Below are 27,357 nucleotides of genomic sequence, written 5' to 3'. Positions count from 1 at the left end.
AGAGAGACTAGAATGGCAGGCAATATTAATAAAGGATTCTAGAACAACACAAGTATGTTCTAGGGGGTTGCAGTAAGGCAGAATCCATATTGATTGCATTAGTAAATACAAATTTCCCTGTCCATACAAACCAAATAAGAGAATAGGGTTGCCAAGACACCTGGATTGTCCTGAAGTCTCCAGGAATTAAAGATTAATCTCCCGGACACTACTGTGCGCCACCTAGGAGAAAAATCATAGGGGCATAAAAAAAAATTGGAGCCGGGAAAAAAGACTATTTGACTGACAAACAAAAATCATCCAATCAGATATAGAAGAGTCTGTTCGCTTTCCAATTGGGCATGGGAAGGCAATGCACCACGACGATGGAGGGGTCAGATGACCAATGGCAGGCATGCGGGGGTGGGAGGTCATCTGCTGAAACCTCTGGAATATGCCCAGAGTCGGCAACCCTATGGAGAAAAGGACTCTGAAAAGATCATTGCCTGCATTTTAACTTAGCCTCTCAAACATATATACATTGGGACCACAAAGGTAGTAACTGATGCAAGTCTTAATATCCAGAGATAAACCTGGGCTGTGCGACAGATGCTTTGCTCTAATGTTGCAGGAAGGGAATATAAATAGGATCTTAGGAAGCATTGCTCCAGGGATAGAACACAAATCCCATTTTGCCATTTGGTCCATCAATTCTGTGCCAGCTCTTAGCTAGAGCAATCTGAAATTAATCTCACTGCCACACACTGTCCCCGTAGCCTTGTAACGTGCAGGAATGTGGCCCACTTGGATTCCAGAGTCCAGGAATTTTTTGAGATACAAAATGGGTTGCAGGCCGCCTGAATGTTTTTGGTACAATAAAGGAAATGGAAGAAAGACCCTGTATCTACTGCTTTGGGAATACACAGCCCCTAAAGTAAATGAGATTTTTTTTTTGGATGCTAAACTCTTGGTAATAAGGGTATCCCTTAAGTGATCTAACATTCTATCTCCGTCCATAAAATGCAGGGCAGTGACCTTGAAACGAAGGGGTAACCCTTGGTTGACTATCTCCAGCACTCAAATCCAAACATCTTGGGCATAATAGAGGGACTAAATAGTTGCATTGAGGTCCTCTGCTTTAATTATACAGCGTCTATGAGGCTGGGTCCAAGGGCAAAGCAAAGGCTCGGAGTTCGACGTTGAGGGAAAAATGTCCATCATGGGATGCTTTAATAAAGATGGGAGTAGGAAGTCACATGCAGGGTGCTTAGGACAAAAAAATGTGATTCCCAGAACCAAGATTGGACAAATTCCCAATGCGTGAATAATGGAGAACTTTTATTCTGTCCATTTTAGAGGTGGGAGCAACATTTATTTATTTATTTTTAAAATGAAAAGATTGACATAACGCAACCAGGTCAATCTTTTACTTGTATAAACATGCACAGCAGGAACGGCTGCTGATAGACAGTCATACATCCAAGGCATCTGACACAGCCCAATTGCACCTCAACAAGTAAAGTTGTCTGTGGAGTATTAAAAAAGCTCTTAACTGCACAAATACTATTTTACACAATGAAATGTAATCTTTCCTGCTTCTGCAAATTGTACCCAAGTTTAGATTTGCAAGAAAATTTTCATATATGTTGTAGTGTAGTGTAGAAAATCAAGAATATAATTTTTGAACTCAGACATTTAAAATACACGATGGAAACAGAGAACTTTACAGCACAGAAAGAGGCCATTTGGCCCCTTGCACGTGAGAGTGTCATGCACAGTCGCATTCCCCGTATCCTTTTAAATGTTTCTTTTTCATAATACTTAGTGTTTTTGCAACATCACTAACTGAGTAGTAGGAAGTATACTTTAAGTATGTTGAGTGTTTATATGCTACGAAATTACACTAACTCTCTAAAATGTGGTAGAAATGTTCAAACCTTCCCTGTCTAATAAGAATCAGTAATAATGACAGTGCTGCAGTCTAAATCTACAGTTTGAAAAGTGTAGTTTGCATGTGAAAGGCTTTACTTGCTCAGAAATGTCTTTCTTGTAAAAAGAAAACTTGAACTCTCACTTTGTGCCTTTATCCGCAACAATACGAAGCTCACTGTTTGCACTGCTGAATAAATATTACCCATGCCACTTAAATCTATCTCCAGCAAGTATTTGAATCAATGTGCTGGAATTCTGCAGAGTTCTCAGGAAGGTAGTGGCGTCACATTTGCTGCACAGAAACAGAGACAATTTAGTCCTTAAGATCAAAACTTAGTTGGCAACAAGAGGTTGCCATCAATGTCACAAAGTTTCAATTTTTAAAAAAAAATTGGGATTTTATTTGCTGGTTCTGAAGATCTTAGCAAGACAACAGTTAGTGCTAATATTCAGTATTCCTAAACACTAAATCAAATCAGCAAAGTAAAGCCATTATCAAACAAAAAATATTAATCTGTTACTGTGAATTATTTCTGTCCTCCTGGGCAATATAAAATCATAACTACAAGCAATTATAAAATGCAATCATTTTCAGGTATCACTTTTCAAATATTCACCCTGGAATTTGCTGTGCTCCTTAGGAATTGCATTTTGTATGATAAACCAGTCATGATAACCATTTCAGCTGTAGCATTCAAATAAGGTTATTTAAAATCAAGTATGAGTGCAAAAAGTTAGTAATAATTAAGTAAATGTTCATGTTTTCTTGAGATATTGTCTGTGTTATTATTGTAATTTTAGAGTGGTGAAACTTATCAGAAGTAAAGTTACATTTACAAATTGGATACAATACCTCAGTCAGACGGTAACATTGCTCAGCAGTGCACTCTGCTTTGCTGGTTGGGTTGCTCAAAGCAAATATAATTGGGTGCTTATTGAAGCTCGCCATGTCTTTAATGATCTGTTCAGTAAATGCACCACTGATTGCAGCAACTCCTGGAAGAAAGAGTCAAATAAAATCAATACACAGGATTCTGTTTCCATGTATCTTTAAGAATACTGTTCACACTCCCAGGGAAAAGGCAAGGAACAAGATATTGTTAGAAAGGTCAGCACTGCAAGCCAAGAACACTTTCTTACTGATACAGGACAGAATTCATCTAAGTACCATAAATAACTGCATACAAGGTGACCCACTTCCCAAATAAAAAAAACCTGAAAACAATCAATGATTTATGTAGGAGATGCCTAGTCATCACATCTCGCAAGAGTGCAGGAAATTTGATTTTAAATTTGCACTGGCCGTTCCACACACTGGTACCATTGTAGGGAGAAGGACCCTGGGAGTCAGAGAAGCAAGCAGTGCTAGATAATTCACAAATGCAGTGAGAGACTGGGCAGAGTAGATGAGTGCAATGCCCAGAGCTACTTAAGAAGAGTAGCGAATGAAGACTCTAGTTTCAGTCAAGCGTCTATATCTTTACGATATTCAAACCAAGCAAAAAGGTGGCAGCCTCTACTCATCCACTACTGCCAAGGGTTGCAAATCTAATAGACTTCATTTGTCTCATATTTTCCAGCCAATACTAGCCTGCAATCCAAATTTCTGGAACACGATACATTATAACAAGATTGACATACAAGAATATATCATGAAAAGTAATGTAAATTTGGTTTTAAGTGAGCTTCCTGTAATGCCTCTAAGCATGCTAGATTTTGCTAATACATTATTATTCAAATCACTATTAAAACTGCAATAAAATGCTATTATAAATAGCAGTTGCAAACAGTAACATTGCCCAAACATAAACAACATGTTCCTATGTGTTAAAATACCGTATCACATCACCGATGCTTGACTTGGACAAAAATAATGCACAGCACTTATGTTTTTTCTTGCTCCTCCCAAAAAAAAGGTTCACCAAACATGACAGTGCATCTTCATAGAGTGTTAATGACCTGACTCCCTCTCTAAGTTGAGCATTCCTCGCAACTTAAAAACACTTCGTTAAGTGACACTTAGGAACATAGGAACAGGAGTAGGCCATTCAGCCCCTCAAGCCTGCTCCGCCATTTGATAAGATTATGGCTGATCTGTGATCTAACTCCATATACCTGCCTTTGGCCCATATCCCTTAATACCTTTGGTTGTCAAAAAGCTATCTATCTCACATTTAAATTCAGCAATTGAGCTAGTATCAATTGCCGTTTGCGGAAGAGAGTTCCAAACTTCAACCACCCTTTGTGTGTAGAAATGTTTTCTAATCTCGCTCCTGTAAGGTCTGGCTCTAATTTTTAGACTGTGTCCCCTACTCCTAGAATCCCCAACCAGGGGAAATAATTTCTCTCTATCCACCCTATCTGTTCCCCTTAATATCTTATAAATTTCGATCAGATCACCCCTTAACCTTTGAAACTCCAGAGAATACAACCCCAACTTGTGTAATCTCTCCTCGTAACTTAACCCTTGAAGTCCGGATATCGTTCTAGTAAACCTACGCTGCACTCCCTCCAAGGCCAATATGTCCTTCCGAAGTTGCGGTGCCCAGAACTGCTCACAGTACTCCAGGTGCGGTCTAACCAGGGTTTTGTATAGCTGCAGCATAACTTCTGCCCCCTTGTACTCCAGTCCTCTAGATATAAAGGCCAGCATTCCATTAGCCTGTTTGATTATTCTCTGCACCTGTTCATGACACTTCAATGATCTATGTACCTGAACCCCTAAGTCCCTTTGGACATCCACTGTTTTTAACTTTTTACCATTTAGAAAGTACCCTGTTCTATCCTTTTTTGATCCAAAGTGGATGACCTCCACATTTGCCTACACTGAATTACATTTGCCACAGTTTCACAAATCCATGCTGGCTCTCTCTGATTAACTGAAAATTCTCGAGGTGTTCAGTCACCCTGTCCTTAATTATAGACTCCAGCATTTTCCCCACAACAGATGTTCGGCTAACTGGTCTATAATTCCCTTGTTTACCTCTCTCTCTTTTCTTAAAAAGCGGAGTGACATGTGCAATTTTCCAATCTCGAGGGACAGTTCCTGAATCTAGAGAACTTTGAAAGATTATAGTTAGGACATCTGCAATCTGCTCACCTACTTCCTTTAAAACCCTGGGATGGAAACCATCTGGTCCTGGGGATTTGTCACTCTTTAGTGCTATTATTCTCTTCATTACTGTTGCTTTACTTATGTTAATTTTAATCGAGTCCCTGTCCCCAATTCAACATTAGTTTTCTTGGGATTTCCGGCATTCTATCCTCTTTTTCTACTGTAAACACTGAAGCAAAGTAATTGTTCAACATGTCCGCCACTTCCCCATTGTCAATGACAATATCCTCACTTTCAGTTTTTACGGGGCCAACACTGCTCCTGACCACCCTCTTTTACCTAATGTAACTATAATAGTTCTTCATATTGGTTTTGATATCCCTTGCAAGTTTCTTTTCATACTCTCTTTTTGTAGCCCTTACTATCTGTTTTGTGACCCTTTGTTGATCTTTGTATCTTTTTCACTCGCCAGGATCTGTGCCATTTTTTGCCTTTTTGTATGCCCTTTCCTTATGTCTTATACTGTCCCTTACCTCTTTAGTTGTCCATGGCTGTTTTTTTTGGCAAGTAGAGTTCTTGCCCCTCAGGGGTATAAACTGGTTCTGTATCACGTTAAATGTCTCTTTAAACATTTCCCACTGATCATCAGTCGTTTTACCCATTAACAAATTTGCCCAGTTTACTGTGGACAGTCTCTGTCGCATCCCATTGAAGTCGGCCTTACCCAAGTCTAGAATCTTAGCAGCTGACTCACTTTTTTCCCTTTCAAACACTACATTGAACTCGACCATGTTATGATCGCTATTGGATAGATGTTCACGCACAGTTAAGCTGTTAACTGAATCTGGTTCATTACTCATTACTAAATCTAGTATGGCTTGCCCCCTTATTGCCTCCAGGACATACTGCTGTAGAAAACTATCCCGGACACACTCGAAATTAAAAACCTTTCTGACAGTTGCTAGTCTGCTTTTCCCAATCTATGTGAAGGTTAAAGTCCCCCATTAAGACCACTATGCCTTTGCTACACGCTTGTCTAATCTCTGCATTTATACAATCTAACACTTCAGAGCTGCTGCCAGGTGTCCTATATACAACTCCCACTATTGTCTTAGATCCTTTCCTATTTCTCAATTCAATCCATAAGGTCTCTGTTGGCTGCTTATCTCACGTTATATCCTCCTTTATCATTGAAGCGATTTCATCTCTAATCACTAAGGCTACTCCTCCCCTTCTTCCATTTTCCCTATCTCTCCTGTAGACCTTATAACCCAGTATATTTAGTTTCCAATCCTGACCATCCTGCAGCCATGTCATACCCTCCAATTTGAATTTGAACCTGTAGTTAATTTAATTTATTCCTTATACTCCGTGCATTTGTATATAGAACTCCTAGTTGGGCCACACACCCTAGCCTGACCTTCAGCTTTGATGCTGGGTTAATCGCCCATATTTTCCCATATGTACTCTCTGAACAAACATTACAGCAATATTCAGATTATAGGCAGTTGAATTATATAGCCCTCACTTTATAATTTAAAAATTTAAACAGGACAGGATGGGGTAGATTTGGAAGGAATACCATCAGGACCAGGAACCTTACTGGAGTCCAGAGAGCAGAGGATTCAACACAGCACTACTTGACATCAATCAAAATGGTCAAACAGAATAGAGCGATGGAGGGGATGATCTTTTCGAAGTTTATCGTAAATAGGTGCTCCAAGAGAAATTGAGCCAAAAATATCAGTTGTCTCTTTGGGAAAGCTGACAACTGTACAAATCAGGACAAAAAAAGATGAGAAAGAAGGATTTATGGAAAGCCTTTGCAAGGAACTTGACGGGGTGGCTGCTGGCAGGGTAGCAACACAGCAGTTGATGATTCTTTTCAATAAAGTTGTCCTCAGCAGATCTAATAATGGATTTGCAGAAATTATGAGCAGAGATAAACTTGACCTAGAATGATTCAGACTGATCAAGAAGCCATGGACAGAACTTTTACAAGACACGACAATAAGCTAGCCATGATTGAACCAAGATGATGTGCCAAATCTGACCGAAGAGGGAGAATGAAGCACAAAACCTGCCATACCAGCTAGAATCACACCAGTTACTACAGTGGCACAGATAGAAGGGTCATAAGATTAAAGGCAGCAATTGGAGCAGCAAAAGACAGTGGCAGTTAGTTGACTTACAGTGCCAAACAAAATGGAATGGGTTTAAAGAACATGATTTGTTAGAGAATTGTATAAAAGATAGATTTGAGATAGTGGTCAGAAGATCCCAGTATTGAGGAGGCAGATAGAGTGTAGAAGTTAGGATAGAAAGTAAGAAAATGCATTATACCTATAATTGCAGTAGGTTTAAGATCCCGAACCGCATCATCCAGGTTCCTCAGCTCTGGATGTGGGTGAGCAAACTGCAATTTCTGATGAGTCAGGTTAGCACGTCCCTTAAAGACAAAGGAAAATATCAATAATAACATGTTATTATAATGTTATTGACAAAACTGTTTAAAGCCTTTCTTTCTCATTGCTATTTGAAAAAAGTGTATTATTAAATTCTGTACAGTGTCTCAGATGCATCACTAGACTGTTCACATGCTCATAATTAAGTCTAACTATATTAAATGACAAGTCCCATTCCTTAACATTGTGGTTGATACTTGAATATTTATAAATACTTAAATATGTATAATAAATTTTCCTTTAAAAATATTTGTACATTGTTCAATATGTTAAACCCTAGATTTTCCACTATTAGCGTGGTTTATATGAGAATCACTGCCGGTGCGTTTTAGACACACTGAAGTAGAAGCGTTTTGCTTGAACCCAATTTCCCCATGGCAGCTCATTAGCATGATTCCAGATGCAGATTCAGACAGGTGTAAGGAACACATTTGTGGTAAGAGCATAAAATTGCATTTAAATGAAATATCTAGGAGCAAGGACAATCAAAGGGAGTATCACATTAGGGTGACCAATATTCTAATCCTTTGGGATGCCTCAAAAAGAATCTGAACCCGTAAAACATTTAAGCTAGAAAGGGGGGGAAAATAATTGATAAACTAATCAAACTTCGGGAGTATAAGACCCCTGGTCCAGATGGATTGCATCCGCGAATATTAAACGTAGTTAGGGAGGAGATAGCAGTGCCATACACACCACACACACACTGAATAGTGCCAGAGGACTGGCAGACAGCCAGTGTTATTCTTATATTGAAAAGGGGAGATAGAACAAGTCTTGGGAACGATAGACCAGTTAGCTTAAAAATCGGTGGTAGGAAAGATAATGGAATCTTTACTCAAAGATGTAACAGAAAGACATCTAGAGAATGAAAATATAATAAAGAATAGTCAGCACGGATTTCAGAAGGGAAAGTCATGCTTGACCAACCTTACTGAATTCTTTAAAGGAGTGACAGAAAGAGTAGACAAGGATAATGTAGTAGATATAATATATTTGGATTTTCAAAAAGGCTTTCGATGTGGTACCACACTGTAGACCCATGGCTAAGGTCAGAGCATGTGGAGTCAATGGACAGGTAGCAAAATGGATAGCAAGTTGGCTAAATGGAGAACAGAGAGTAGGTGTTAAGAGTAGCTACTCGGACTGGGAAAAGGTGAGAAGTGGTACTCCACAGGGATCAATGCTGGGACTACTGTTCACAATTTACATTGATGATTTAGATTCGGAAATCGGAAGTACTATTTCAAAATTTGCAGACGACACCAAATTGGCGGGTGCAGTTAATACAAAGGAAGAATGTGTCAAAATGCAAGAGGACATTAATAAACTTGTAGAATGGGCATGTAATTGGCAAATAAATTTCAATATAGACAAGTGTGAGGTGGTGCATTCTGGTAGGAAGAATAAGGAGGCTACATACTGATTGGATAATAACAGTCTAAACGGGATAGAGGAGCAAAGGGATCTAGAGGTAAGATACACAAATCACTAAAAGTAGCAACACAGGTTGATAAGGCCATAAAAAAGGCAAATAAAGCACTGGGGTTCATTTCTGGAGGGATAGAATGGAAAAGCAAAGAAGTTATGTTAAACTTGAATAGAACCTTGGTTAGACCACACGGAGTATTGTGCAGAGTTCTGGTCTCCATATTATAGAAAGGATATGGAGTCATTGGATAGATTCACAAGGATGATACCAGAACTGAAAGGATATACTTATCAGGAAAGGCTGAGGCTCTTTTCACTAGAAAAGAGAAGGCTGAGGGGTGACCTGATAGAGGTCTTTAAGATAATGAAAGGGTTTGATAGGGTAGACAGAAAATGTTTCCACTTGTGGGGCAGTCCAAAATTTAGAGGTCATAAATATAAGATAGTCACTAATAAATCCAATAGGGAATTCAGGAGAAACTTCTTCACCCAAAGAGTGATAAGAATGTGGAACGTGGAATAGTTGAGACAAATAGCATAGATGCATTTAAGGGGAAGCTAGATAAGCACGAGGGAGAAAGGAATAGAAGGGTATACTGATAAGGTTAGATGAAGTAGGGAGGGCGAGCCTCGTGTGGACCATAAACACTAGCATAGAGCAGTTGGGCCGAATGGCCTGTTGCTGTCAAACCTGACGTAACCCATTCTCAGTGTTTGCCAAGGATGAAGGGGCATGAGACGAAGAAGAGACAAGCAAAAATAAAGGGAAAGGAAACCCAAAGTGCAGGCATAAATCTGTTTGCAAATGATAGAATAGCCCAGCAGACAACCCCCATTGCACAGATGATTTTTACTGTCACAGGATAGGTCAGCTCTACGTTGCATTGTTGCTGGAGGCGTCCTTACAACATCACTGCATCTGCTTCTCTGTTGGCCCAGACTCTGAGAAGACTCTTCTCATGGTCATTGTGAAGTAGAAGCACCAAGGCCTGCATAAATAGCAGGTAGCATTGTGCTGGGTAGGTCCAATCAGGTATGTTAGATCTCAATCACTCCAGCAGGCAGTACCGCTGAAAGTTTGACAATATTTGATTGGGTACTTCCAAGACAGCATCAAATGATATGGTTGGTCAAACATTTGCGAATCTTAGTGATGCCATTGGACCTGTTGTCGCAGTTTCCTTTGTGAAGAGGAACCTCTACCAGCTTAATCGGTTTCCATAGTGAGGCCTGCCCATCTGCCTTCATATGAATGTGCAGATACCAGTAGATGGGCACAACCATCTCTCGTGCAGCCTGGCATCCGTCCATGGGTCCTGCTCCTTTTCCAAACATAACAGATAAGGTGATTCCCATTGGTGTCAGTAATGGTGCTGGGACAAAAAATAATTTACAAATTCCAACAGGAAAAAAAAGTAAAGAAAACAATTAAGAAATGGTTGATAAACATTCCCTTTCATATTACTGTATCCAGGCATCCAAATATCATCCAGAAATTTATACAAAAATCCAGTTTTAAAACTCAAGCAGCTTAAAAACTGAAAGATTGGTGTTAACCAAAATCTGCCTGAACAAAAACATTGACTTCAATGGAAGGTAAAATCAGGTGGCATTTAAAATGGGAGGCTGATCTGACCACCATCAGCTCCCCGACAGGCAGGTCAGGTTAAAATTACCCCCTTGATTTTAATTAAACATCATGTGGATCTCCTATTCAAAGCCCACCTTACAAGTTTTTCTTACAATCTGCAAGATGAACAACCCATTACTAATCAGCTGCTCTTGCAGGGAAAAGGGCACTAGCCAACTTACAATGAGAGAAGTAAAAATGAGAAAAGGGAGTTCTAAATTGTGATCACAATTATACACAAGAATAGATGCTTTGTACAGTTTATATTTACTTGTATTCTACCCCTGCTGGTTCTGAGAAAATTTGTTGGATTATCTAAAGACAACTTTAAAGGGTTGATTCTGTGATCCGGCGCTCCCAGCAAAAAGTGAATCTTGGGAAATCACACTTATTAAAATCAATGAAAAATACATGTCCCCGATTTATTGAAATGCACTCATATTGCAGAATCACCCCTTAACTGTGGAGAACGCTGATCAGGAAATTTGGAAATCACTCAACTTTCTCAGTAATCAACAGAGGGCACTATTTCCCAGAAAACATTTAAATCTCTTCAGCTTTGAAATAATGCTAAATATCTTCAGATTTAAGAAATCCACTCTAGATAATCCATCTCCCTCTACAAAACAGCACTTCATTTTTTCACATGGGGAATATTAAATTTAGACCAGGTGTAACTGCATTCACAACATCTAAAGTTTTGACAAAACGTGGAGTGTAGATGAAACAACATTGAAAACCAGCACTTGACATTTTAAACAGGGTCTTCAAAATAGTAGGGAACTAAAGTGTTAAGAATAATTCTGAAGAAAATTTAGAGTATTTTGATGTTATTTCTACTAATCACATATAATTGTGTGGACTGAAAGTCCCCCAGATAGCTTGCATTCCTTTGCAGAAATGCAGAACTTTAAAGGAGGAGGTCAGGTAGCACTCTTCAAAGAATCTAATTGTTTTCATCGTTCCCTCCTCTCCTTTAGGCAGTGACTCTTGCTGAACTATAGGTCAATAAGCACCAGCAGCCTCTGGTACCTTAATCTAACCGCACTTCTTTAGGTGACAGCCTGAGCAGTGAACGTTGACAGGTCATTTGTTCATTGGGACCATCCCAACTGAGCCCAGTGTCCACAGAAGCTCACCTTCCAGCAGGGCTCATCAGACAACGATCAGGAGTAAGATTGCCAGCTGGTTTTCCCCTCCCTGCCAAGGGATGTGGAGGTCAATTGCAGTAACCTCAGACCAGCCCCAGCTGATATCAGCTAACTCAGCACAGACCAGGGACAGAACAGAGGGCATTCGTGGTCTGCACAGATTAGTACTGCAACACAATACATTTGCCAATGAGCCACCAGAGGAATCAGACTGTGAATGTTAAGATTTTAATAAGCAATGTAATATTGCAAATGCTAAGGTTTGTACAGGGCTAAAGTTGGTTATCTGGAAAGAAAAGCCTTGGCGAATAAGGTGTTAGGTGTAATAGTTTATAAAATGGCCTTCTATATGTACCTAGTTGGGGTCAATCGTTATGGGGAAGAGAAATGCTGAAAAAAACTCAGGCTGGTCATTAGAAGAAACATTAACTGTTTCTCTCTCCACAGATGTTGCCTGACCTGCTGAGGGTTTTCCAGCATTGTCTGTTTTTATTTCTGGTCATTAGAAGGCTGCACTTAAGAAAAAGTGACTGAATCAGCAAACAAATCTCTGCCTTGATCCATGATGTCATGGGTAAAACTGGGTTAAATTTGATCTGCAGTTGAGATGCAAAGTTTTTCTGCTTTTATATAGCTCACAACTGTAGAATGAGGGTTGAAATAAAATGAGAACATTTATGTAGCCTTTGTGCTAACTTTTAGTTATATTAGGAAAAAGAGGGTGGTCAGGAGCAGTGTTGGCCCCGTAAAAACTGAAAGTGGGGATATTGTCATTGACAATGGGGAAATGGCGGACATGTTGAATAATTACTTTGCGTCAGTATTTACAGTAGAAAAAGAGGATAGCATGCCAGAAATCCCAAGAAAACTAATATTGAATCGGGGACAGGGACGCAATAAAATTAACGTAAGTAAAGCAACAGTAATGAAGAAAATAATAGCACTAAAGAGTGACAAATCCCCAGGACCAGATGGTTTCCATCCCAGGGTTTTAAAGGAAGCAGGTGAGCAGATTGCAGATGCCCTAACTATCTTTCAAAGTTCTCTAGATTGGAAAATTGCACTTGTCACTCTGCTTTTTAAGAAAGGCGAGGGGGGGAAACCGGAGAATTATAGACCAGTTAGCCTAACATCTGTTGTGGGGAAAATGCTGGAGTCCATAATTAAAGATAGGGTGACTGAACACCTCGAGAATTTTCAGTTAATCAGAGAGAGCCAGCATGGATTTGTGAAAGGTAGGTCGTGCCTGACAAACCTGATTAAATTTTTTGAAGAGATGACTAAAGTAGTGGACAGGGGAATGTCAATGGATGTTATTTATATGAACTTCCAGAAAGCATTTGATAAGGTCCCACATAAGAGACTGTTAGCTAAGATAGAAGCCCATGGAAAAGTACGGACTTGGTTAGGAAATTGGCTGAGCGAAAGGCGACAGAGAGTAGGGATAATGGGTAAGTATTCACATTGGCAGGATGTGAATCAGGGATCTGTCTTGGGACCTCAATTATTCACAATATTTATTAACGATTTAGATGAAGGCATAGAAAGTCTCATATCTAAGTTTGACGATGACACAAAGATTGGTGGCATTGTAAGCAGTGTAGATGAAAACATAAAATTACAAAGGGTTATTGATAGATTACGTGAATGGGCAAAACTGTAGCAGATGGAATTCAGTGTAGACAAATGTGAGGTCATCCATTTTGGATCAAAAAAGGATAGAACAGGGTACTTTCTAAATGGTAAAAAGTTAAAAACTGTGGATGTCCAAAGGGACTTAGGGGTTCAGGTATATAGATCATTGAAGTGTCATGAACAGGTGCAGAAAATAATCAATAAGGCTTATGGAATGCTGGCCTTTATATCTAGAGGACTGGAGTACAAGGGGGCAGAAGTTATGCTGCAGTTATACAAAACCCTGGTTAGACCGCACCTGGAGTACTGTGAGCAGTTCTGAGCACCGCACCTTCAGAAGGACATATTGGCCTTGGAGGGAGTGCAGTGTAGATTTACTGGAATGATGCCCGGACTTCAAGGGTTAAGTTACGAGGCGGGATTACACAAATTGGGGTTGTATTCTCTCGAGTTTCGAAGGTTAAGGGGTGATCTGATCGAAATTTAAGATATTAAGGGGAACGGATCGGGTGGATAGAGAGAAACTATTTCCGCCAGTTGGGGATTCTAGGAGTAGGGGGCAGTCTAAAAATTAGAGCCAGACCTTTCAGGATTGAGATTTGAAAACATTTCTACACACAAAGGGCGGTAGAAGTTTGGAACTCCCTTCCGCAAACGGCAATTGATACTAGCTCAATTGCTAAATTTAAATGTGAGATAGATAGCTTTTTGGCAACCAAAGGTATGAAGGGATATGGGCCGAAGGCAGGTATATGGAGTTAGATCACAGGTCAGCCATGATCTTATCAAATGGCAGAGCAGGCATGAGGGGCTGAATGGCCTACTCCTGTTCCTATGTTATATAGTCTACTCCTGATAATTCACAATTGCAGTTCAAACAAATTTGAATTAAGCAACTTTAAATTATCAGTAGACTGCAATAGTTATTTAAAGCAAACTGTGCAGCCTGTTGTCAAATTTGATTCCAGCAAGATACATGGATGAACTTTACCATTTTTTGTGCCTCATTACACTGCTTTTTTAAAAAAATGCTGCCGTGTCCAAACATTAATGTGAGTGCTGGGGACAGCAAAAGGGATCAGGCCGTGAAAGTAGAGAATAGAGCTGAAAAACCATGAGTACCTTTTTATACAAATAAGGCATTTTTAAGATTTATATGCAGGTGTATATTGACTCCTCCACCTTGCCTTGTGAAATACAATACTAATGTTCCCCATGCACTTTTAGCATGGCACACTGGGCACTTCCTACTACCTTTTCCAAGAAATTCTTTGACAGTTGTTTTAAACTGTGTCAGCTTTAAATTGGTGTCCTGGTCAATATTTATCCCTCAACCAACATCACTAAAGCAAATTATCTGGTCATTATCACATTGCTGTTTGTGGGACCTTGCTGTGCACAAATTGGCTGCCGCACTTCCTACATTACAACAGTGACTACACTTCAAAAGTAATTCATTGGCTGTAAAGCGCTTTGGAAAATCCTGAGGTGGTGAAAGGTGCTATATAAATGCAAGTCTTTTTTCTTTTTAAAGTCATGACCGTGAACTTGCCCTTTGTGAATATTGATGTACGAATGCTTAAAGCATTAGTATGAAATTCCTTTGTCCAGTAGTTGAATGGAAACATTAACCTTTCATCTTAAATGGGTTACTTCCCCTGTTTAAATGGTAACCAGAGGAAAATCATACTAATATGTTCAGTATTGTATGCTAATTCAGAGTGGAATTTCAAGCTGTATGTGTTAATGTCTAAAGGTTCTTACTGATGAGCCCTGATTCAAATGCCTGGGTGCTGCAATAACTACTTCCACAACTCAGCACCTTTTAGAGGCCATGGATTGCATGAAACAAAGCAGGAGTCTAGAAAGGATGATGGGATAAGCAGAACTTACAAGAAATTAATAGATAAAAAGTATAAAAAGAAAACATCAATATAAAAAAAGCGTAGTAAAAGTAAATTATATTTTCAGCTGTCGCTCCAAGGAAAGAAATGACCTTATTTTTCCTGCACCATTTAAAGCAATTTCCTCCCCAGCAGCCAAAAGAAATTCCAGTGTTCCAACGTGAGAATGTGTCGGAAATGCCTGATAATTAAATCACTTATAGGTATAATTTGTACGTAGAAATTTGGCAACATAAAAAAATCATCTACCTTGTCAGACTGACAGATATATGCATCCTGCACACATCATTGGAGTGCAGCCTAGTTTCATAGATTCAAGGGAATCCACATACTGAATATGCACAAAATTACTGTCAATGTTGCATAGGTGCTGCCACTCATGGTTTCCTACTTCTGATCATATAAAGACCCAGAACTTGCAGCGGTTCATTTTGAATTAACATCAACTCTCCCAAAACTAGGATTGTGGTATGTGGAGGATGCCCATCATTTAAAGGAGGTCATTATTTTTTCTTCATTTTGCATACGCCACACACCATAAGAACATTCCAAAGTGGTACAGATTCAGGAAAGGAAGGCCCCTAAATAGGAACTATAACACTTGCTGTCAGGACTGATCTGCCAAAGAGCCTGTTGCATACTGCAATTCAATCCAAACTGTCATGTTTATAGATATGCAAGGACTGCTCTGGATGACAGCCCTGCATATGCTATCAGTGGGACTCAGAGTGACGGCTAGGAAATAGCCATAGAAAAGAAAACTTGCTTACAGCGCTTCTTGCCTGCAAGGGCCCCTATGTTGTTCAGGCCTCGCAAATCACTTGAGCCAATTGTAGGATACCAGGCAATGGAGAAATACATCCAGCAACCTTGGCATCCACAGACACAACCTCCATCCTTGAACAAAATCATGGGAGCTGCTGGTCATCTCTGGATATTCCAAATATCTTGAGCTATCTCAAGATGGATATTCCTTGAGGATGAACTGTGAAGACAAAAGTGTCTGTTGCAGCTAAATACTAAGTCAGGAGATCAACTGTGTGTGGGATTACATCTCAACTAAGCAGAAATGAGTCTGTTCCCTGTCCCCTCTCGTTAATATAACAAAACACTGTAGCATTGTCCAAATGCATATATAATGGCTTACCCTGTATATAGCATTCCAGTAAACGCCCTAGCCCTGGAATAAGACCTGACTAAATAGGGCAAAATGTTTTAAATTTTTTCTTTGTAAAGAAGCAAATTGCTCTTAACCAAGAAATCATAGGCAGACTTCCCAGAATCAAAAATGACATTGATGAGCTTTATTTTCTGGCTGGGGTGGAGATTACCTCTTACAAAAAAAGGTAGGCAATGTAATGCATAGAATTATCAGGGCTGGTATGATCTCCTGGGTTAGTTTCAATTGCCAAAGAGATTGGTGAGGAATTTCCCAGATTTTCCCCCCCAAATTGGTCTGGCTTTTTAGCCTCTCCCAGGACATCACATGGTGTGGGGTGGGGAGAGTAGAGTATATATTGTGATACACAAGGAATCACAATTGCATGGAACGGGTTGGATGGATCAGAGGGTTGTTCCCCTTCCGTCATTGTTCGTATTTTCATCAGCGAGCATCTCGGGGAAGATACTGTTACAATGTTTTCCCCTTTCTTTTCTGCCACAATATTCTTTACTACAAGCACATCCCAGCCATATAACTTGCTGGCTTAAATCACTCGGCATTTCTGCCTCTTTTCACTTTCAGTTAGGAAAGATTCAGATAAAAGACTTCTGGAACACGTTCCACAGATCACTCTGCATCTTCAGCAGATATTTTTATTTCCTGTGCTACCAAATGTTAGTCAGTTAAGACTGACTACTTCTTTCAGACCTGGGAACATTTACAGGAGCTCTTGGCAGGCCGAACGACTCGCGTCTGCAAAAACAAAGATGCAAAAAGGGTTCCTCTGTGTACAGTACAAATATTGGATTCTATTTGGTGGCGAGTTGCAGCATTGAATGCTCCCAGATGAAGAAATAAATAAGTTGCGTGTCTTCCTGGCACAAATTCCAGACCGCTGTAGCAATTCGACACTTTGTCAGAAGTGTTAAACTCTTCTGGTTATTTCAAAATTGAGGGGTTTTGATAGAGTATACAGGGAGAAAATGTTTCCACTGGCAGGAGGGTCGATAACCAGAGGACACAGATTTAAGATAATTGGCAAAAAAGCCAGAGGGAGGCGAGAAATGTTTTTACTCAGCGTGTTATGATCTGGAATGCACTGCCTGAAAGGGTGGTGGAGCCAGATTCAATAGTAACTTTCAAAAGGGAATTGGATAAATATTTAAAAAGGAAAAATTTGCAGGGCTATGGGGAAAGAGCAAGACAGCAGGACTAATTGGATAGCTCTTTCAAAGAGCCAGCACAGGCATGATGGGCCAAAAGACCTCCTTCTGTGCTGTATGATTCTAAGTCTGATCTATTTTCATGAATTTTTGAGAATTCATCTGGATTGCATTTCTAAGGTGAAAAAAGCTGCTGACATCTGCATTACTATTCAAATCTCTTAGGCAAGATTTTAATATTATACGACATCTTCAATGAGAAGTAGGATATGCAAATCCAGTTGACAAATTGTATTCTTTCATTTTTTGTGGTGCAGTAGGTCTTAAGATCCACTTTGCACATATTTACTATCCTGTCCTTTGGATGGTCTACATATACCTTTTTAATTTTGCTTATGGATCTGCCTTTAGAAGTTTCTTTTGCTATTGTTAGTGCATGCAAGTAGCATTTAATAACATTTCAGTTTCTTTCCAGATGATGATTTCATTATCACAATAGAGCGTGCGTTCTGGAAGGTAAATGTAATGTGTGATTGCAACAGTGTTAGAGGGACTCCCAGAGAAGAATTTTTCTCCCTCCCAGGATACCTTTGCATAACTTATTTGAAGAATGAGAAAATAGATTAAATAACACAGCAGAGTGGAACTGGGAATAGTAATAGGAAAACCATGTGTCTGCAAGGGAATAGTAGCTATATCTATATACTCTTAACTGATGCCTATTGAGCATGTCTTGTCCCATCAGCAGGATAGACCAACCAGAGGCACAGTGGTGTTCAGTCAGGTGGGAGACCTCCAATTCCAGAACCCATTAAGGTTCACAGCTTCAGGTCAAACAAGGCCAAAGAAATCTCTTGTTGATCACCTACTTCCCCATTCGCGAAAGGCTCTTTGCCGATGATTGCGCATTACGCACCCACACTCTGGAGGACACTCAGCTTCAATCTGACTACTTTACTTTGATCGAGTGCCAGTGTTTTGGCCTTACAATCAACTTAAAAATGACAAACAATAATCAGCCCATACCTAGTCATCCAGTCAACCTCCTGTGGTTACAAACAATAATATACTACTTAAGGTCAGGGACATATTCTGCTACCTCGGTAGAGTTCGCTCAAAGAACACCTTAATCAACAATTGCGTCACTCACCGGACTGGCAGGTCCAGCTCTGCCTTTGGCAAACATGATCAAAGATTTGCAGGAACAAGGGGTTGATCTGTCAACAAAAGGCGCTATATACCGAGCTATTGTCCTCACTACTCTGTTAAATGGAATAGATTCGTGGATCTTCTACCTCCATCACATGACGTGACTTGATCATTTCCACTTGCACTGTCTACAACATATCACTGGCATCAAATGGCACAACAGGATGCCAAACACTAATGTCCTGAAGAGCTGCAAAATAGCTGGATTTGAGACCATGATAAAAAAATTCAAGTTACGCTGATCTGGACACATCGCTTGCATGCCTGATTGTAGAGTTCCCAATCCAGTCTTCTACAGTGAGCTGCAATCTTGATATTGTAACACAGGCAGACTATAAAGACACACCGTAAAATGTTGTAATATTAACCCCGCCACCTGGGAAAACATGGTCACCGACAGACCATGGCAGCATCAGTGAGAATGAATCGGAGGCTACAAGGTTGCGAAATCTGGCTGCCAACTGCCTGGAACACAAGGCACCTCATCTGGCTTCTAATAATGTGAGTGGCTGTACATTTGTGTCCACAATTGGACCCTTCTCCAATCAGCACACAAACAACTGAGACTCATCTGTCGACTAAATGGGAACCTCAGTCATTAGGACTTCCTCCCAAAAAATGTTAATCATCGCTTGGAGGAAGCTCTGCGGCGAAGCAAGGGTACAGAATATACTTGGAGGAGGAATTCAATGTCAACCACCAAGGTGACTCAGTGGTACCACCATTGACCGAACAGGCCAGTCCTGAAGGATATAGATGTTAGACTGAGCCTGCATCAAGTGATGAAGGAACCGACAGGAGGGAGCAGCCTACATGTCATAGTTATCACCAACCTGCCTGCCAGATACATCGGTCATAATAGCATCGGTAGGAATGGTCGCCACAAGATCTTTTGAAGACAAAGACTTGCCTCCATAGTGCGGACATCGTCCAACATGTAGTGCGACACCACCTCTGTGCTAAGTGGAACAGGTCTATCAACCCAAAACTGGGCATCGATGGGACACTGCAGGCCATCAGCAGAACTGTACACCACCACAACCTGTAACCTCATAACCCAACTTTTTAAAAAAAAATTCGTTCATGGGATGTCGCTGGCAAGGCCAGCATTTATTGCCCATCCCTAATTGTTCTCCTACAGTGCTGTTAAGTAGGGAGTTCCAAGATTTTGACCCAGCAACGAAGGAACGGCGATATATTTCCAATTCGGGATGGCGTGACACTTGGAGGGGAACATGCAGGTGGTGTTGGTCACGTGTGCCTGCTGCCCTAGTCCTTCCAGGTTGTTAGAGGTGTTTGGGAGGTGCTGTCAAAGAAGCCTTGGCGAGTTGCTGCTGTGCATCCTGTAGATGCTACACACTGCAGCCACGGTGCGCCGGTGGTGAAGGGAGTGAATGTTTAGGGTGGTGAATGGGGTACCAATCAAGCGGGCTGCTTTGTCGATGGTGTCGAGCATCTTGAGCTGCACTCATCCAAGCAAGTAGAGTATTCCATCACACTCCTGACTGGTGCCTTGTAGATGGTGGAAAGGATTTGGGGAGTCAGGTGGTGAGTCACTCGCCACAGAATACCCAGCCTCTGACCTCTTGTAGCCACAGTACGTGGCTGGTCTAGTTAAGTTTCTGGTCAATGGTGACCCCCAGGATGTTGATGGTGGGGGATTCGGTGATGGTAATGCTGTTGAATGTCAAGGGGAGGCGGTTAGACTCTCTCTTGTTGGAGATGGTCATTGCCTGGCACGAATGTTACTTGCAGCTTATCAGCCCAAGCCTGGATGTTATCCAGGTCTTGCTGCCTGCAGGCATGGACTGCTTCATTACCTGAAGGGTTGCAAATGGAACTGAACACTGTGCAATCATTAGTAAACATCCCCATTTCTGACCTTATGATGGAGGGAAGGTCACTGATGAAGCAGCTGAAAATGGTTGGGCCAAGGTCACTGCCCCGAGGAACTCCTGCAGCAATGTCCTGAGGTTGAGATGATTGGCCTCCAACAACCACTACCATCTTCCTTTGTGCGAGGTATGACTCCAGCCACTGGAGACTTTTCCTCGATTCCCACTGACTTTAACTTTACTAGGGCTCCTTTGGTGCCATACTCAGTCAAATGCTGCCTTGATGCAGTCACTCTCACCTCACCTCACCTCTGGAATTCAGCTCTTTTGTCCATGTTTGGACCAAGGCTGTAATGAGGTCTGGAGCAGAGTGGTCCTGGCGGAACCCAAACTGAGCATCTGTGAGCAGGTTATTGGTGAGTAAGTGCCGCTTGATAGCACTGTCAGCAGCACCTTCCATCACTTTGATGATGATTGAGAGTAGACTGATAGGGCAGTAATTGGCCAGATTGGATTTGTCCTGCTTTCTTCACTCCTTCATTACCATCAAGTAAATGGACCAAGCCTAGTTCAATGGACAATGTAGAAGGGCATACAAGGAGCATGAGACATAACTTTTACCCCTCATACCAAAACGATTGCATGGAGGTTTTTTTTTTACCTGAACAATGAGGCCTTTGGAGTCAACCATCCAGATCTTAGAAACAGCCTGCTGTCGAGGTGTCTCTTCCTTCTCCATTGCCATCACAATGAGATTCGCTATCCCCATAGCAGCCTAATTTAGGAGCCAGAAAAAAATAAAACACCAGATTTAAAAATATTGAAAGCTACTTTTTCTTAACTAAAATGCAAAACATACATATATAGCTTTTAAAATTATTTTCTCCTCTTCCAATTTGTCATGTGTCCCCATGTAACACACCATTCCGAGCTGAGTGAGTGGCAAACTACAATCATTCCACTCCAAAACCACTGATGCACAAGAACAGCACAGGGTGATTCTCTCTTATCTTTGCTCATTTACTGTGGAGAAATGCCTGATCTCTGCTTGGCAACTCAAAATAGTGGCATGGCTGAGATTAAAGTCTCAACATGTAGGGATTATGGGTACAAAACTGCCTCCTATTTACTGTTGCACGGTGCGTTGGTGATCCAATAGACTACAACGCTCTCAGTGAATCATTGTTGTAACTAATATTTTAGTCCAGCTGTAATTATTAGCCTGGGGTCCATTTTGACAGGATACAAAGTTTTTCTATATTTTGCTGGCCTAGCCCTTCGTGATAAGAGTTAAAAGCTTCCTTTTACATTGACACTTGAAATCAGAGGAATATTTAAGTTTTATCTGAAATCAGCCACATTCAATGGATTTGGATCAGTTAGGTTAATATTTGGATGACAGGATAGTAAACACCAATTATATCAAGGTTTGAGGCACAGCCTTTGATAACCCAGGCATGTCACAGGTGTTCACGAAGGTCACTGACATATTTCAGCAGTACATTTTTCATTATAATGGATCACACTTGTGGCTATTCCACAGATGATCTTAAAAGGGACTTTACTTTGAAGCTGTAGGCTTTACGGTCTTGCAATTGCCATTTTTAATGTATGGAAACTTCAATTTTAAACACACTACAAAGATTTTTTTAAAATGTGCTCCTTCAAGCCAGCTAGGGGGAGGGGCAACAGGTTGTCGCATACATTATGAGCGTTATCAAATTGAAAATTTGACTCAATACTTTTGAAACCGAAGTTTATGCAATACCATTGTACAAATAATCTGCTTTGAGAGTTCTTTGGCAAGTAGATCACCCACATATTCAGCAGGGAAGAGAGAGCGGAAGCCAGGCTGGGAATGAGGGAAATTACGGAGAATCAAGCCAGTCTGCTCTTGTGCAGCTTCTGGTGTCTGGTTTCATAGTTTCTTTGAGGGCTACCAGAGAGCAGGTCATGGATGGTGCATGGCAGAAGATGACCAACAGAAACAGAACAAAAATAAATTATAACTACTTTAAAATTGAAATCTCACCTTATACAGGGTGATTCTATTTACATGGTTGCTTTTAAATGCTTTCTGGAACACAAGTTCTGCTAAAATAGAAGACTTCCTAATAATCAAAAAGTCAATTATAGAATAAAAGTTTTACAGCACAGAAAGCAGCCATCATGTTTTGAGATTTTTTTCCACAGAAAGGATTTGAAAATTAGATATTTAATGTGTTGCATTTTAAAACAGTGAATTTGCACAGGTTTAAAAATGCACAGGCTGGAGTCAGAGACCCGGGGGGGGGGGGGGGGGGTTAGGTGTTAATGAGCCAGGCATAGAAACTAAGAACATTAAACAAGTTTATTTCATTTAATTGGCCTGATAAACATTGACACCTATTATGGTGGGAATGATTCTAGTTATACGAGCCTGACATTAGAGATGGTGTGGGATTTTTTAAATTATTTTCCTTGTTCATGAGGAGGGATCTGAAGTTAAATAAGGTAAAGAAAGAAAACACCTTGCATTTATATAGTGCCTTTCACAACCTCAGGACATTTCATAGACACGAACCATAGTCGGTGTTGTAATGTAGGGAACTGTGTCAACCAATCTGGACACAAAGTCCCACAAAGTGACAGGAGATAAATGACCAGATTATCTGTCTTTTAGTGATATTGGTTGAGGGATAAATATTGGCCAGGACACCGGGGAGAACACCCCAGCTCCTCTTCAAATAGTGCCATGGGATCTTTTACATACATCTGAGGGGACAAACAGGATCTCACAGTTTAAAGTCTCATCCAAAAAAAACACACCTCCAACAGTGTAGCACTCCCACAATATTACACCCAAGTGTAGTATGCCTAGTTTGTGTGCTCAAGTCTCTGGAGCGAGGCTTGAACCTACAACATCTGACTCAGAGGCAAGAGTGCTACCAAGGCTGACACTACCAGACAGATTTGATTATAACTGGTGTATGATGTTCATTTGCTATGTGTAAAATAAAGCAGCTTAATGATTCTTATCTGACATTGTCTCTGAAGTATTTTCAGTCCACCTACTGAATGATTAGAGGAGCACGTGAGGACAGAAGGATACGACAGATCACAAAGAGGTACCATTGTAACACCCATAGGGTACACCTATTGTAGGATTAGATTGGGAAAAGCACTTCTGAATATAATACACTGGACTGCTTAAACCTGGGGGAATATCTAAGGCAGACCTGAAATTTGCAAGAGTCGTTTGGCCCATCATGCCTGTGTCAGCTTCACCGTTGAGATCTTCACAATGAATAAAGAAACACCAAATAAAATTTGAGGAGCTAATTCATTGAAGTTGCTAGTTACTGATTTTCACCTGCAGACTTACCTCTCCAGCTCCTTGAAACAGGAATTTGTGATCTGATAATTTGTTCTTAGTGATGCGCAGAGCTGCCAGCAGACCTGCAACTGCCACTGCAGCTGTTCCTAAAACAGAAATATGTCTATTAATAGCCATACTATGTAAATATCCAAATGATTGAATTTGAAGTGCATGCAAGCTAAGGATATCAAATTATTCTGCCTTTATACACTTATTTTGTTGAAATCCTGAACTGAACAAGATAATTATGTTGTATGATTACATTACACATTTTGTCAGTGTATAACTTGAAATTCTTTAAAAAATAAAATAATTCATCCAGCAGATGTGAGCAATGAACACACACCACCCATCATATATGCCAATCATAGGTGTCAAAAGAAACTAACTTTTCACAGATTTAAATTATTTTGAATTTTACTTTGCTATGAATTGAAAACCACTAAGATCTTTTTGGAAGTTTTCATTCCGCACTCAAAGAATGGAATAAGTTCCCATTAAAAACTAATGGGGAATGGTCCTGGTCTTTTGCATAACTGGGAGGGGGTTCTGGGAATTTGGCAGTACTGAGCTGCATCTAGCAACACGGTGAGGTCCTTGGTTGAGCATTACTGTCAAGGGGAAGCTGGGGTTTGATAGAACTTGGTTGGGGGGGGGGGGGGGGGCGGGAGGGGGGATGACTCACTGATGGACTCCTAGTATCTTTTGGCAGTAAGTGGAGGGCATGGGCATGACAGCAATGGGCAGAGGAGGAAGGTCTCAGATCTGGCAGTATTGGCTTGTAACTTTTGAGAAAGTCTCAAGCATTTTGAATTTGGCATTTTATCATTTCAGATTGTGCAGTTTTGTCTCTGTGTTTCACCGTTATAAAGTATCAATGTTCTCCATACGCACAGCTGATGATCAGGACTTTTCTATTCGGTTTCGAAATTCAACTAATTTGTTTTTAATTTTAAAAAAAAGCTTAAATTATGAGAAATGATACTTGTGTTTCTTGCTCTCAGCTTAATATTCCACACAGCAAAGTCTGCAGGATATGTCTTCGACTGACAGAGTAATTGCTCTGGACAAAAATATGTTCTAGTCCAGGCTTTTGAGATAGGCCAAAGCCTTCAAATACATATTAGTGAAAACATTAAACAACAAGACCAATTAATTAACTCTAATGATGTTATTGTGAATTTTTTATTTTAAAACTTTTATTTCGGGTCTTAGTTTGGACATTCGAAAGTTACTGAAAAAATGGTAGTTGAAATATTTTCACAAAGTAATTTGAGTGGAAAAGATGATAGTATCACGCAGTGGTTAGTTTGTGCAATTACAGGTTGATGAGTTTAACATATGCTATTTCCATTATAAATGTGGATATGCACATTCATAATGGGCAAGTTGACAAAGTGGTAATAGGAAGTGAAGTTTTATAGACAGGCAGCACGTGCAGATACAAAATTCTTAAGATATGTTAAATATATACATAGACTCATTAAGCTTTATTACGATAATAATGGTTTTGTCAGTGGAGTAGCTTTATTATGTCACGGTATACGAGTTGAAAACAAAAGCCCTAGGAAGACAAGTTTCCCTGGGATTGCTTTCTGTTTAAGATTTAAATCACTTGAGGGAGAAAAATTGTTAAATATTCCTATAATGGAAAATTGTGATGTTTCTTTCAGTGATTCAAAACCATCAGTGAGTGGTCAATAATCTCACATAAATCTTATTTCTTTTCCTCTTTCACCAAAGGATACCCATCTATTGTATGAGTGTTTCATGTTTCTTGAGCAAGTATACATCGTCATACATTCTTTCATATTAAATGCTACCTGGGGTTCCTTAACTAATCTGTTTAATTTGCATAGTTCCCCATGAGCATTACCTTTTTCTTCCAAACCACTTATGCAGCTTTGGATCACCAGCAAAAGTACTTTCCGGTCATATTATTTGTGAGAAGTGTAAACAGTAAGAGTTCTCACAACAGACACCCATAAACAACACTAATTCCTGCCTGACAATGTTCTATTTACTTTGGCTTTAAACAGCAGAATTAATTTTCAATACAGTCTATTCCTCTAACTTCAAAATCACAATTTGGATTATCTATTAATTTGATTTCCCACCCCTCCCCCCCCCAAAAAAAAAAGTTTCTTGTGCCATTCCATTTAAATTGCTTAATTTGAATTCTTGAATAATTTGATTTAACAGCAAAAAACTCTAGATTAACAGGGGATGACTGTACAGCAAGCTGATTTGCCATTATTCAAAGAACTGCAATCTTCTTTAAACATCCCACATGTGGGACTTCATAAAACACCTTCTGGCATTCCAATTAAACTATGTCCCCTGCACAGCCCTCAACAAACTGGTTACCTCCTCAAAGAATTTCAATAAATACATGAGGCATGACTTATCGTTTCTAAAACCATGCCAACTTCCCTTTTATAGCCTCTGTGCTGATGGGACACTGACAGTATCTCGTAACATACTTGAGCATTTTTCCACTTCTCATGTTAGGAGCTTCACCTTATGCTCACTAATCTCCAAGTATATCCCACCTGTTCCAAATATCCTGTTGACATTTAAGTTCTGATTTTACAATGTCACATAAATTGGGGCTGCATATGTCAGTGGTGCAGACACATCTCCGCCAACAGCGTGGTAGCAAATCCTACTGAATTTTGCGATACAAGGCCCAACCCCTCATTTGTCCAAGCCCCTTGCACATGGAAAACATGTGCAGAGATATCAGGCCTGCAAGCCGGCTGATGGAAGCAAAATCTAGCTATCCCAGCAGAATTTATAAAAAGGAGGTTGCTCACCCTTAAAGGGGGAACATTTTTTCCCTCACATCTGACCAACAATTGCTGTATAGAAGAATGAGTGGAAGGAGCAATGTAAGGAACGCTGTTTCTATCAGCAAAAAAAGCCTTGAAGGTCCTTGCTATGAGAGGTACAGAAAAGGCTAAGTATTCTCAGAGCACATGTATGGAAAGAATCATGGAGCAGTTCAGTTTCCAGTCATTTACAGAAATGCCAAGGTAAATGGATGCGCCTTTGCGCGCACACATAAATGCCCAGCTTTATAAATATTACCAGCAAAATAAATCCAATTTTGAAATGCAGGCAAAAAAGGTGACAAACTAGCTTTAAGATGGCCTAATAAACCAGCCTCACCTGTTTGAGTAGTGGTGTGCAGTTTTTATGGGCAAGGCTAACACTGCAGTCAGTGCCTTCTGCATGGGACCTAGAAGTCTTAATTTAAATATTTCTGAAGTCCACTCATGCCAGTTACTCCGCCTCCTTCAATTCTTACAAAATTATGCCAGAGAGACATGCCAACTGGCCACTTCATTCCAGGAGTCAACATTTTGGGGGCCCAGTCCATATTTCAACATTTCTGACAAAATTCAGCACTGTCTGGGCTATCCTGCCTTAGCATCACTCCTACTGC

General features: G+C 40.2%; 1 protein-coding gene across 3 annotated transcripts in view; it reads right to left on the bottom strand.

The window, feature by feature from the left end:
- me1 (malic enzyme 1, NADP(+)-dependent, cytosolic) overlaps nucleotides 1-27,357 on the bottom strand; it is a 409,773-nt gene that overhangs the window by 43,328 nt on the left and 339,088 nt on the right. For all 3 annotated transcript variants that reach the window (XM_067984787.1, XM_067984785.1, XM_067984786.1), the window contains exons 8-11: nucleotides 23,916-24,013; nucleotides 21,213-21,326; nucleotides 7,310-7,415; nucleotides 2,765-2,907 (exon numbers count right to left, since the gene is read on the bottom strand). In XM_067984787.1, the coding sequence (XP_067840888.1) occupies nucleotides 2,765-2,907; nucleotides 7,310-7,415; nucleotides 21,213-21,326; nucleotides 23,916-24,013 (461 nt within the window). The remainder of the gene's footprint in view (nucleotides 1-2,764; nucleotides 2,908-7,309; nucleotides 7,416-21,212; nucleotides 21,327-23,915; nucleotides 24,014-27,357) is intronic.

Source organism: Heptranchias perlo, chromosome 5, assembly GCF_035084215.1.
Source record: "Heptranchias perlo isolate sHepPer1 chromosome 5, sHepPer1.hap1, whole genome shotgun sequence".
NCBI classification, from domain to species: Eukaryota; Metazoa; Chordata; class Chondrichthyes; order Hexanchiformes; family Hexanchidae; genus Heptranchias; species Heptranchias perlo.
The sequence above is the reverse complement of the archived record's forward strand: the minus strand, read 5'-3'. Positions and strand labels throughout refer to the sequence as shown.